Genomic DNA, 14,663 nt, shown 5'->3' with positions numbered 1-14,663 from the left:
TAATAATATCATTGATAAATGATGTTTTTAATCACAAACATAGACATTTTCTTTTTAAACAAAAGCCTGATGACTTAATCTCTTATTCAAACAAACACTTTTCGAAGATTTATAAAGGCCTAATGGTATTAGACTTTAATTAGTTTGACAAATTAAATTCTAAATGAATTTATTCATGTACTATTAAATATTATCATAAAAGATTAAAACTAAGTTACACTTGTCAAAACAGTTTAATGAGCTGTGCTTTCTGTTGTAGTCACCTAGGATTTCTCTCATGTGCCTTTTCTGACTTACTAATTCATAAAATTAGCTAATTTATAAAATTAATTATTAATAAAATTTAATAAAATTTATTAGTAAAATTTAATAAACCAAAAATGAGACTTCTACATATGAACCAGAAAGTTCTAAGAAAATCATGTTTACTTGATTGTATAAGTATAAAAACATCCAAGTAAAATAATTGCTTTATAAATGACATGAATAAAATACCATTTGCATGAATTTAGGCAAATACAAATTAATCCACCAGATTAACAAGGAGCAGGGTAATTTGACAAAAAACATGGCAAAATCACAGCAATGATTGGCATTTGTTTGAAGTTTGAGGTTCGTAAGGTACTTCACATTCATTAAATGATTAAGGCCTTATGACAATATGTTGGAAGGTGGTATACTTTAAGGAGAAACAGAAAAATATTAGCGAATTGGGTAGCAGTGGGGGATGGTTAAGTGTGTCAAGGTGACTAGAGTAGAACTAAGATGTGTGAAAGGGGCAGTGTGGGCAACAAGTACAGATCTAAGACTTTGCAAAGTAAGAGACAAAATTAAGTAAGGGAAATGCAGATCATCTCTAATTTTGTGACCACAAGAGAGACACGAACTGAAAAGAAGTTGGAGTTGGAACCAATAAATGACATCTGGAAAGAATGAGGTGGAATGCATTGGTGATCCTGCCTATTTGGTAGCTCTGCAGACTTGTTGAATCCTGAAGTTGCCTATTCATGTGACTTTGTCTGATTTCCCTTCCAGCCTTTCTGCCTACCAAAGAGCTTCTTTGTATGGTCCTGATGCCTTAGAAGTTCATTTAGGGTTTGTGCAGAAATTGCAACATCCTCCTGTTGATATTACTGTCCTCGCCCCTGACATGTAAAAATAAAAAGGGTTGGGTGATCCCAGAATATACAACAGGGGAGGATAATGATTCAAGAGCCTTATTAGGTAGAAAAGAGGGGCACTTTTATCTTCATTTTAAAGCAAGCCCTAGACTTGGTTTAGCAATTTGACCAGGAACATGTGGGAGTTGGAAAAATTGAGACTCAAATCCAAGCATTCTGTTTTCAAATTTACATTTTTATCATAGCACACTGCTGCCTAAGTGAATATTATAAACACATGCCATAATTTATATCATCAATGACCTAAATTTCTATAGTGGAGTTTCATACTTCTTTGGACTATTCTGGATAAATAAGTGTCTTCAAATTAGGTTTATCTATTCTTCTAAAGGTAATTATTCATATAGTCACCTAACGTCCTGTAAAAGGATCTATAGAGATTTGACTACTGAAAATTTATTTATTTTTATTTATTTTAATGTTTATTTATTTTTGAGATAGTGCCACCGGGGTAGGGGCAGAGAGAGAGAGGGAGACGGAGGAGGATCCCAAGTGGGCTCCGTGCTGACAGCGGTGAGCCTGCTGTAGGGCTCTAATGCACTAACAGTGAGATCATGACCTAAGCCAAAGTCTGATGGACAACTGAGCCACTCAGGCACCCCGACTACTGAAAATTTAGTACGCGATTCTAAAATGCTGAACTATCACATGTAGGTTGGTGAGTATCCTCAGAAAGAATGTAAATATGGTAGCTAAAGGCTGTAATACAACTTATCCCTCATCTTAGTAAATGCTGTCAATTCCCTCCACTAAGTTTTTAGCAGGGCTGTTGTTAAGTCCATTTCTTTCCTCTCTATCTTTGTTTAAAATAAGATGTCATCCTAATTTATGAGGAGATTAAATGAATATCAAGTAATATGAAAAGGAAAGGACGGGAAGGGGTCTATAATAGTCTATAATATACTCGAATTACACACACACCAAAAAATTACCCCTTTAGGAACAGTGGTAGGTACGACTTGTACTCATGGATGTGCAGATCTCCTTTCCTTTCTTGAGGATATGGGGACTACAGTGACTAGCTTTGGCCAGTGACATGTACAGAGGCTGAGATGAGTGCACAAGTTAAGTAGCTCCATCCTCTGTTGTGGTGGTCCTGGAAGCGGACACTTGACCAGATGGTGTCCCTACAAAACCTGTAGAGCCCGGACTGCTGAATGGCTGCCTGGAGAGCCTCCTGGACTTAAGATGAACTTTGAACAAGAAATAACTCAGATCCTCCTGAGATATTATGGTTGTTTGCTACCACACCTAGACTATCTTGACTTATAAAGAGAGACTGTTCTCCTCTCATGGTATGTCTTTTGACAGCTTCAGACAAGTTCCAGTGAAATAGGGACCTTCAGCTGCACAGGTCACCTGTGCACAATGCAGGGGCTAGGCTTTAGGCAGTCTTGCAATTCTGGCTTGGCCACTTCTTGGCTCTATAATCTTGGGCAGCCTGATGCTGGTGCCATAATTTCCTCATTTGTAAAATGTAGATAATGATAGTGTCTAATACATTGGGTTGCTATGAGGAAAAATGGTGTTACAAGGGGAAAATACAACATAAAAACACGTAGAAGAATGTTTGGCATACAGGAAGTCCCTGATGAGGGTTAGATATCACATGTTTTGTCAATATCAACCCAAACCTACTCCAGGGCACTCCACTGTTTTATTTAGTTGGTCCAAATTTCCCTTTGGTGGTTGGGAGAATTGGTAACTACATTATCAAACAATAGAAAATCACATCTATAGTCTAGTAGCAAAAGGATGGAAAGTTTTTAGTAAAGAGAGCTCTATTGCGCTCGTTCTTTAGTGGTTCCATGGAATGGATCAGTTGCTATTTTTAGTGCCCGGGTCAATGTCAAATAGATGAAATTTACAAATGAAATACAGGTAATGGAAGTGACATGTTCATGGTCAAAAGGCATTCATACTAAGAAATCAAAACTTCTTAGGGAAAGAAACCAAAATAATAGACAGTCTTTGAACTTAGGGAAAAAAAAACCTGAAAGGTGAGGCTGCTGATATAATACACGAGAAAATGAGGCTGGCATTATTCAGCAGCTCATTCATTTTAGACGGTTGCTAAATTGCCTGAAATCCCTTTTATATTCTGCAAAGATCAAACATATTAAGAATGTCAAAATAGCATTAGGTAACCCCTTCCAAGCGTCAAAATAGCTGCGCAGAATAAAGGAAAGATTTGCAAAGTTCAGGGCAATGAAGAACATAATTAAATGGTGATGTGATGGGGGAGAAATTATGGGGAGTCAAGCTGGCATAAAATGCCAGCTCAGTCACTGACTAAGGGGTTGATTTTGGCAAAATACTGAAACTGAGGTCCTGGATTTCTTCACTTGTAAAATCAGAGTAATATCATCTGTCTTATACATTCCTATGAGAACTTAGAGAAACTCTCATGTATGTAAAGTTTGAGAAAACAGTTAATATTAGCTTACCTATCCTTGATTAAGAACTCAGAATTATAAGCAATATTTGAGAGAGGGTTATTGGCAGAGCGTCTTTACGTTCCACTTTAGTGTTTTCCTCAAAAAGACCAGAATGATAAATCCAAGGGCTTCCAACATAATGACACCCTACATAATTGCTGCCCCACGAGACGTGCCTACCTGCAGTTTCATGTTCACCACCACTGTGTGCCCTCATGGAAGTAACCCATCTGTCATTATTTCAGAATCGGGCAACTTGAACGATTCTAAAACTCCAAAATGTTTAGTCTGAAAACTTAAATCGACCTAAAAAGCAAATCGACCTGGAAAATGTCGTGTGATTTGGTGACAGCGTCTAGTAACTGTGAGATTCTGTGCATTTTATCTAATTATGAGATGCAGGCTTTTCACAGAGCTTTATTGCTCATAAATCATTCCCTCACTTAGAAATCATCAGTATGTACCAAAGTACATCGCACTGCAATCTGCTACAAATTCAAGGGCAGCAAAATGTGCTACCAATAGAGAATCAGGGGAAAGAAACTGAATCAGGACAACTGCCACACTTGACATTGCATTACTGCGTATTTTCCATGGAAAAAAGTTTGGTCAAGGAAGGCACCAATTCGTGACTTGATTACATCATTCCCAGTGCGATTAAACATGGACTACTCAGGCTTTTCTTCATGGAGCATCCAAAAATTAGATTTTGTAGAATTTATTAATATTAATAAATATTAATTCTAATTTGATATAATTAGAATCTGTAGATAAAAGGTTTTGCATAGACAGTATATAGCCGCTGCTCCCGGTAATGCCAAAAGCAGGCAACTACTGATCTGTCCAAAGAAAGTCAAATAATACCATGCCTTAGACCTTTATTCATTAAATAATTAGATGCAGGCAAAATTCAAATGCAAGACTTTTTAGGTTAATTAAACCACTTCAGTTAATACCAGGCTCATTTTCTTTTTTTCTAGAATAATGTTAAGCTAATGAGGGAAGGTAGGAATATAATAACAAACTGGAAGAGTGGCACATTTCTCTTTTGGCATGCCCTGTATTTTTGAGCAGATATTTTAAATTTAGCTTAAGGATGACCTAAAAAAAAAACAATCAGTTTTATCTCCTTTTATAACTGCTGTAACTACTTAGAGACGGAAGGGCACTCTGGTCAATTTTTTACGTTCTCTTTGCCTTTCTCAGATAAGATACAATAACCTCCTAAGTCCAAATTGGGATAATCGTTTAAACTAGCAAGACAAACCCTTGCCTAGGCCAATTTAATTAAAAGATAGTACTTTCAAAAACATTTTTTTAATGTTTATTTATTTCTGAGAGAGACAGAGACAGAGTGCCAGCAGGGGACGGGCAGAGTGAGAGGGAGACACAGAATCCGAAGCAGGCACCAACCTCTTTCAGCACAGAGCCCAATGCGGGGCTAGAACTCATGAACCATGAGATCATGACCTGAGCCAAATTCGGAAGCTTAACAGACTGAGCTACCCAGGCGCCCCTAGATACTACTTTAAAAACAACAAACAAACAAACAAACAAACAAAAACCTATGTTTCACTCTGAATGAGTGTTGCCATAAGCAGCAATCCCCTCATACCTTTTGTAGGAACATCCCCTTCAAAAGAGGTTGGAGGCTAACTTGGGGGTATATACTCCTTAGGAAAAAGAAAGGCTCCGAATGCACACTGGGAAAAAGAACTGTCCTGAGGGGTATGAAATAGGAATTTTTGCTTTGGAATCTTCAGGAAAAGCAACTATTTGCCCTGTTTTATGATGATTTAATGGATGATGGGCAGAATTTAAATTTGGAAAGCAATGTTTTCTGATGATAGAAATGGCATTGCCACTTATGACACTTTAATTAGAAGTTTCCAGGCAAATATTATGATGCCCTATGTTCATTGCTTTTCATGTTTTAGAAGTTTATATATATTTAAAGACCTAAGTTCCAGGGAATGTTTCAAAATTACCAGTTGGGAAAAAATACATTGGCCCAATATACTCCATAACTTTTTAAAAAAATGTTTATTTATTTTTGAGAGAGAGAGAGAGAGAGTGAGCATAAGTTGGGGAGGAGCAGGGAGAGAGGGAGACACAGAATCCAAATCAGGCTCCAGGCTCCAAGCTGTCAGCACAGCATCACCCAAGGCTCGAACACATGAACCAAGAGATCATGACCTGAGCTGAAGTCAGACACTTAACCGACTGAGCCACCCAGGCACCCCCAATATATTCCATACCTTAATGAAAAAAATGAAATAACATATGGAATAAACTCAAAAGAAAGTCCCAACACTCATATGATCTAACATTAATGCTAATTATATAATAAAGTGTAATAAGAGAAGAAGGTCAATACCTCTTATCTTTTTTAGGTTGAGATTTAATTCAGCTTTCCAGGCCAAAATTTACTTGTAAATGTGTTGAACAAAAGCAGGTATTGTCATTTTGGCATATGTCACCAATCACACTTAAAAAGATGATTTCCCATGGGGTACCTTTGGTCTATACTTGGAAGAAGAGATGTGAATTTGAACCTTACTGGTTGTATCTAAGCATCTGGCTCAATGTCCTTACTAGATCAGCATGAATTATTCAGCTTATTCAATCTGCTTTATTGCAATGGAGTTGTCTACTCTGTGCATGATTTGTGGCTGTTAAGAAGCTCTACGTTGAGATCCATATTGGCTCCCAGACATTGACATGTGTCAGTGTTTTGAACTAAAAGCTAATTATTAGGTCACACATAACTGGCTGTGGAAGGAAGATGGGCTGAAGGGAGAAAGCTGCATGTATTCAAAGACTGTTTATAACACTACATGGTCTAACAATGGATCCACATTGGAAAGAGAGTAATTATTAAAACCTAGAAAGATGATGAAATCTTGGATTTATTTATATCAAGCCTCAATGAATGCATGAAAATGTTAACAATATAATATTTTGGTATTTGGTGAGTCAATTCTTTATTTACTTGGGTCAGATTTATTAAATATACTTATCAAACAATTAATAAATTTTAGATGATGGCCTGTCTTTATAATTGGTCTTATGTTCTGTAACTTTCTGGAAAAAAAAAAACAACAACACTGGATTTATTCTGCTTGCATTATCTTCATTGCCAACACACACAGGAAAGAAAATCATGCTGAGTAAATTTGCAACATGACATCCTCTATTTTTTTACTCATGAAATTGTTCCTTCAAAAAGTAATGCCTTTTTTTTTCTGTTAATCTGCCTAAGGTATGCTATCATCTTTTAAAAGGAAGTTGTGAAAAACAGGATTCCAAATTACCATAATACGGCTTGAAAACGGTGACAAAGAAATATGACTATCTCCCTGTAGCAACAAAAAATTAAAGTTTTGAGATCAAAAGCCAGATAGTCTAAAAGATTAAAGCATTCTTTATTAAGCTGCGCAATAAACGAATTTCTACCAAAGATGAATCCCTCTACTCTTGCCACGTCATGGACAACTGTTGTTCAGGTATGCACCTGTTTTCATAATTCTAGGACAGATAAGCTCATTTCTAGTTCACAAAATATCCGATCAGTCCACATCACAGTAGTTGGGAAGTTAACTTGGTCCATGGATGGGTAAGTGACGTAAGCTGGCAAGTTAGACTTAAGAGAGGGCTTTTGTAAGATGTTAGGAGGGAAGGATTTCTTCTCTTCCTCCTAAAATATGACAAAGACCCCTGACATATTTCAACTCTGAGGGGAAACAGCGTTAAGGCTGATACTAAAAACATCCTATTCCAGAAGCGTCTTTATTTTCCGCTGTAGTTCTGATAAATAGGGATTTCCTTGGAAGGCAGAGAGCTTGCTGATGCAGGAGGCAAACCATCCCACTGCTTCAACATACTGGTTTATGGTGTGTCCTGGAGGAATGCTCAGTGTGAGGAGGGCCTTAAAGGGCTTGGCCATGTACTGGGTCAATGGGACACTCTACATACGGTCTTGGGGGGACCACAATACATCCTATGAAAATGCGTGAAGTACTACGTATGACCTGACTATGAGAATGAACTTGGAAAATTCTGGCATATGCTCACTGTAATCTTCTCCACACTCTGTCAGAAGAGCTACCCATTTCAGTGAAATGAGTAGGGATGAAATGAACCACTGCTGCATTTTAATTCTGAGGAACATCGGATTTTGCCATGATGTACTGTTGTTTATTGACACATGACATTTCCACAGACCAAATCTTTCATTACATAGATAGCTTGAACATCTAATTGTATAGTATAGAAAATAAACTTTTTGGTATTGTTCTCAGCATTTAATAATGTAAAACTAGTGACAAACATCTTTAGAAAAAAAATAACAAAATAGTCCTTCAGTATTAAAATTTCTTCCTAAAAAGCATCGGGTTGAAGTTGGGGGGGGGGGGGTGATATGTTATTAATGCATAGATGAGTTAGGCATGAATAAAATGAATCTAATTCCATCTCTTATAGTAAACCAAACTATTTGAAACCTGCAGGTCACTGTTTATCACAGGTCAGTTAAACACACACACACACACACACACACACACACACACACACAACATCTTCAGCCTTTTCATGGTTCTGTGGTTTCTGGTGATGCAACTTTTTAAATAACGTAAACCTGGGATAGAAACAACACACGGCATACTTACCAGGTGGTTTTTTTTATGCCACTTTGCTGAATGCAGAATTAATATATTTGGGCTTTTTATTGCTTGAGTAGAAAGTGCTCCTTATTTATTATTTTATGTTTATAATATAGAAATTAAAAAAAAACACAAAAAGTTTTTGAAATGGCATACATCACACTGTGGTAGTGGTTGATTTCCTCAAGATCGTCTTCTGTGGTTTTGGTGCAGTGGAAGGAGGCACAGTTGCAGGTCTGAGAGGGGGGAAGCTGTGACTGTGGCTTATTCCCAGTCCCCCATTCTCTAGGGGGAAAGGAGGGAGATGGGGTGGAGGAGGAAGCGGGGGGCCTGGGTGAGGAAGCTTTCCCGGTGGGTGGACAGGTTCGCTGTGTAAGTGGACCTCCCTGTTTTTTACATTATACCGGGGGTTGCAGTCCGGACAGTAGCCATGGTACTGCACTTTCTCATTAAACCGAACTCGCTCCCGAGGTCCTGCCTGGAGACACCTGTCTTTTTCAGGTCTGTGCATCAGAGGCTGTGCTGGAGCCTTGTCCAAGGTACCGGGAGGGATGCAGCAGACATCTCCGTTGGGAATTTTGTTCGGCGGCCCTGGCAAGCCTCCGTTTCGCAGAAGGGTTCCATTGGTCTTTAGAGGATTGGCGGCTGGCACCACTCTTTGGGGGTCGTCACACTTCACAGGTGTCAACCGTGGGGGAGGCGGCGGAGGGTTTGGCTTTCTCAGGACGGTGAGGATAGCAGAGGGGTGTGCGGGGGGTTTAATGAGAGGGGCATTGGCCTGCACTTTGATCTTCTCTATGCTCGAGGCCGTCGTGCCGCTGGAGCTACTATTCAGGGTGTCCGTCTTGGAGCTGTCGGTCATCTCATCCTCCAGCTGTAGGTCAGAGGTCAGGGTGTCAATCTGGTCAACCACCTGGTGGAAAGGACAAGGTAACTGTGGTGAAGAATGACCCGAAGCAAAACATCCTAGAAACGATGTCTCCCTGTCTAGCTGTAATCGGCTATGTGAGTCTTAATGAATACTGGAGTCCACTGTTGCTCAATGTTACCATTAAAGAAATTTATAGAATGGTTACCATAGGAGCGTCGACTGTTTGATAACCTAAGGATTTCATATGCCCGCCATATAATATATGACTTACGTACACATTCTATTCCCGACTCTGCTGAACCCACCAAAGATAAAAACCCTGATGCACAAACATAACTTATTTTTAATATCAAGGGGTGGGGACTTTCTCCCAGCTCAGCATGTAGAAACCTATGGGACAAACACTAATCTCGTGCTAAAAATGAGAAAAGCCAGATACTCTGCAAAATCATCACTTTTCTTGAGACCATCACAGAACTGAGATCACAAGGATTCCCAATGAACTGAACCGGAAAGAGTCCCCAGCCCTCTATGGAGAGAAAGGACCCAACGACTGCTTCACCTTTTGCAAATCACAGGGAACAGGCAGCCTCCGTGAAAGTGCGGAAACAGCTAGAACTTGAATGAATAATTAAATGTGGTGTATGTGCTATCATGACAATTTAGAATTCCCAGGAGCTCAGACACAAAACAGTCTGTCTTCACTCATTCCATGGGCCTCTCACATGGGGTGATGAGGGTGAGAATAGAATGAATGAGTCCCTCCTGGGCACACAGGCATAAAACCCCAGGTATTTCCCAGATCTCTGTCCCTTATAAAACAGATCACTTAAGCATTAAAGGAAGAGGTTAAAAAAAAAAAACAAAAAAAAACACCTGTAACATCTAAGACACAGGCAACAGTCTCCTGCTTCTGAGAAGGGGTAGGAACCTCAGCTGTTTGACTCTGGGGCAGGGGGCAGGGACTTCTCTTGGACCCGGGAACTTACGCTACAGATGTGTGCTATCACTTGGAGGAGGGACTCAAGTTACAGAATCTCGAGACCTGCCCTAGACACAAGGCAGAGTCAGGGGCATCAATGAGTCTTGCAGAACCATCAGACCATGATGCATGCCCCTACCTAGTGAAGGAGAATTGATGTGAAGACAGAGAAGTCGGAGGGAGCACCTAAGGCAATGCACTTCTAAGGATGTTTGGCAAGGTCACCGGGGGGTCACGGTGTTAAAGCCACTCATGGAAGGTATCTAGCATCACCCATAACAGGCTTGCCTTAGGGTCTCAGTCCTGTCCAGTCATTGTCTGGGGGGCAGCTCGTGGGAAGCAAAGCATGTGCTCAAATGCTGGGTATCAGAACACAGTCATTTACACTCCCTGGGTCAGAGATCTCCGAGTCCATTCTCAGGGCTGCCATCAATGAAGACGGAAAGGTTACAGATTACTTTAAAATTTTTTTTTTTTAACTTTTATTTATTTTTGAGACAGAGAGAGACAGAGCATGAACGGGGGACGGTCAGAGAGAGGGAGACACAGAATCCGAAACAGGCTCCAGGCTCTGAGCTGTCAGCACAGAGCCCGATGCGGGGCTCGAACTCACAGACCGCGAGATCATGACCCGAGCCGAAGTCGGACGCTTAACCGACTGAGCCACCCAGGCTCCCCCAGATTACTTTTTAAATAATTCATTTTTGTAGGGAGATAGTCTTTTTTATCTCACATCTCCATATGCAGATTTTTCTCTCCTAATTCGGGCCTAGGTTTGTTCAACTGTGAAGTTGGCTCTTTGACACATGGTGGCAGAATTGGGCTCAAAATGAAAACATCCGAAGCATCCAGAATTTAGGGAAGAGGTAGAGATTTCACTTCTTCCTCATGAGGGTCTTAAGTGACTGCTTCTTGCTACTGCTGCCAGAGCTCAGCCTTCTATTTTAGCTCCTAAATACTGTATATATTAAATCCACTTCTCTGCATTTTCATTTCTTTGGTCCTAGTCTGAGCCACCATTATTTACCATATGGGCTCTCCAAAGTCACCTTGCTTCCCCTTTTCATTTCTGTAGCGTCAGTGGATTTTTTAAAAATAGAAATGTGCTCTTGTCGACTCCCTGCTTAAAACCTTTCAGTACCTCTTTATTTCTCCTGTGAGAAAGATCAATTCTTAACACTGTCTCCAAGGTCTTGTATAGTCTCACTCGGTGTTGTGCTGGCCAATGTTTAACAGCTGGTTTTTACAGGTATAAGGGAGTTCTGATTTGAAAAGTGTGCCAATTTCCTTGGTGTAAACTCCCACTGTGGTCAATTTCAAGTCAGTAAATGTGACATCACTGTGTGTGAGGTTGGAAAGTAATGCACAGTTGCACATCATTATAAGATGTTTCTACCATGCGGACAGAATAGGCAAAAATAAACTCAGGAGAGGGGCGCCTGGGTGGCTCAGTCAGTTGAGCGTCTGACTTTGGCTCAGGTCATGATCTCACGGTTCGTAGGTGTGAGCCCCATGTCAGGCTCTGTGCTGACAGCTCAGAGCCTGGAGCCTGCTTCGGATTCTGTGTCTCCCTCTCTCTCTGCCCCTCCCCTGCTCATGCTCTGTCAATCTCTCTCTCAAAAAATAAATAAACATTAAAAAAATAATTAAAAAAAGAATAGATAACCCCAGGAACACAAATAACAGTAAAATATAGTAAAATAATTACTAATGACTTGGGATAATTAGACAACCTTTATTTTTAATGTAATTTATTTAATATGAGTTTATATACTTCTATTTTTAATAATGGGTATTCAGCAGGTGGCTCACACAAAATTTCTGAAAATATAACACTTGGTCCTTTTTAGCCAGTACAAGTCGCAATTGTACTGTACAGAGATAACACATCACCACCATCTCTCCTCTTCAAATGACTACCTCAACTCTAATAAATCCCCCTTTTTTTAAAAAAATATTTATTTTGGGAGAGAGAGAGTATGCGCATGCACGAGCAGGGGGAGGGGCAGACAGAGAGAGGAGAGTGAGAACCCCAAGCAGGCTCTGTGCAGTCAATGCAGAGCCCAGTGTGAGGGGCTTGATCTCATGAACCATGAAATCATGACTTGAGCCAAAATCAAAAATTGGACACTTAATCAACTGAGCCACCCAGGTGCCCCTAAATTTCCCTTTTCCTTTCTGTTCTCAAACCTCTCAGGTCTTCTTTTAGACCCTCATCATTGCCAGTCTGCTTCCTGCCACAGGACATTTGCACATACTAATTTTTCTTCTTGAGATGCTGTGTCAAGTCACAATAAGTCTTTGTAACAATACTACTGCAATTTCCTCCTCCTACTACTACCATCTGACTGCACTCTCCCATAGAGGTCATGTTAATTTGTTAAATATTCCCAGGAAACCCTATTTCTTTCATTCAAAGCATTCACATACTTTTTGATTGTTTAGTAGTAGGAAGAGTATTGGAATAGTCTTCCCTCTCTAGACTCTAATTTCAGTGAGATCAGAGACCTTGTTCGTTTTTACTCTTGTAACCTAAAGGCCTAACGTAGTGAATGGCACTCAAAAGGGGCTCAATAAATACTCGTTAAATAAATGCATCGAGGGTTATTTCTTCAGTTTAACAGTGAATGAAAACATGTTATATCTTATTTGATTCCTGAAGTTGTTATTTTTAAAAGACACATCTGCTCAGTTTTCTAGAATAAAAGAGGGGACAAGGGATCTATCCAGAAATGATCCAGAGCTGGTTCCACATTCTGCAGCTCTAGCCCAGACACCCTGGAAATTCAAGTGACAGGGCACCTAAACAATGTGAGAGATAGAGGGACAGTTTCGGCTCACAGGCACTGTATGCTATTTAACATGGGGAGACTACTGACCCTGAGGCTTTTATCGCATTAAATATCTGCAGAGAAGGAGGGAAAGCTGGTCTACTCTGAAGGAAGTGAAGCTCATAGTCAAAGATGAATTAGGACTGCCCGGGTCTCTGATACAAGTGAAACCTTGATTGAGAGTAACCTGTTCTGTGAATGTTCCTCAAGACGAGCAAACATTTCTAATAAATTTTAACTTGGTAAACGAGTGATGCCTTGCAATACGAGCAGTATGTGATGCCGAATGTCACATGATCACAGCTGAGCCAATGGTTTTTGAAATTTGCTTTGATAGACGAGTGCTTTGGGTTACAAGCTTGTTTCTGGAACAAATAATGCTCACAAACCAAGATTTTACTGTAGTTTCATAGCTCCTGTCTGGTTTTAGTCTCTACATTGTTATTTCCTGAGTGCCTACAAAATGCCAACAGAATAAAAAACTAAAACCGACAAAATGTAGTTGACCCTTGAACAACACAGGTCTTAGGGGTGCTTCTTTGTGTAGCCAAAGATTTGCATCAGTTGCATCAGTTGAGTCCCCAAAACTTAACTGCGAATGGCCCACCATTGACTGGAAGCCTTACTGATGACATTAACAGTTGATTAACATACAGTCTGTATGGTATATACATTATATACTGTATTCTTAGAACAAAGTAAGCTGAAGAAAAGACTTTATTAAGGAAATCCTAAGGAAAAGGAAATACATTTACACTATTGTACTGTACTTATTGAAAAAAAATCAGCATATAAGTGGACCCACATTATTCAAACCTGTGTGGTTCAAGCGTCACCCTTACCGCTCTCAGGGAGCAGGGAATCTAGTGCAAGGGCCTGGCTTTAATTAGATACTCAAACAAACAACAGTCACAGTACAAATGCCCCAGGAGTTCTGAATGACAAATCAAGATACTATAAGAGGAGAATAAAAACACCTCATCAGAAAAGTCAGCAAGGCCTCCTGAAGGATGAGTGGCTGTTAACTAGTAGGAGAGGCATGATTCCAGAAGTCCACTCAGGAAAGAGCCTGACAGAGGTCCTTCGACAGAAGACAGCGCCTGAGGGTGAGCAAAAAAAGAATACTCTAGGCTGAAGAGCACTGTGTGAGGCCTGAGAGCTAGCTAGCAGTCAGGTGGGAGAGTCCTTGCCAAGTGCTGATCAAGTATCATATTTTTCAAGGGTTCCAGAAGTGAGAGAAGCGATGTTCCAAGAGACAATGAATGGCTACTTTTCAAGAATGGAAGCATCACCTGATTCAAGAAGTACACAAACTGAAAGAGTTTCAACAGGACAATAGAAACAAACCTACAGTCAGACATACCATAATGAAAACACAGAACACAGAAGAGTGGAGGAGTCAAGGACAGGCTGCCCAAACGGAACCACAGTGGCAAATTAATTATTTTGCATCGAAGCTACTTGGGAACTAGCCCAGTGGTTACTTGGGAACCAGGCCACAAGGACACTCAAACCCTCCTATGTCCCATGAAAGCAGAAAATAAATCTTTTATATCAAAAGCACCTTCCCTGTACTAAGAAGTAAAAAGGCAACCTTATCCCCATAGATAGGAACTTCAAAGACAAGAAAACTGTAGAAACAAACCTGAATCACTAAATTCTACTCCTACAACCAAGACTACACTACATGTTAACTAAC

The 14,663-nt window shown here is 40.0% G+C and overlaps 1 protein-coding gene across 2 annotated transcripts in view; it reads right to left on the bottom strand.

Moving 5' to 3' along the window:
- Window positions 1–7,903: 7,903 nt before the first annotated feature.
- PRR16 (proline rich 16) overlaps window positions 7,904–14,663 on the bottom strand; it is a 200,556-nt gene continuing 193,796 nt past the window's right edge. For both annotated transcript variants that reach the window (XM_042933688.1, XM_042933698.1), the window contains one exon: window positions 7,904–9,193. In XM_042933688.1, the coding sequence (XP_042789622.1) occupies window positions 8,438–9,193 (756 nt within the window). In that variant the 3' untranslated portion in view covers window positions 7,904–8,437. The remainder of the gene's footprint in view (window positions 9,194–14,663) is intronic.

Source organism: Panthera leo, chromosome A1 (assembly GCF_018350215.1).
Source record: "Panthera leo isolate Ple1 chromosome A1, P.leo_Ple1_pat1.1, whole genome shotgun sequence".
Taxonomy (NCBI): Eukaryota; Metazoa; Chordata; class Mammalia; order Carnivora; family Felidae; genus Panthera; species Panthera leo.
Note: the sequence above shows the minus strand (reverse complement) of the source record. Positions and strands in the feature narration are given on the sequence as shown.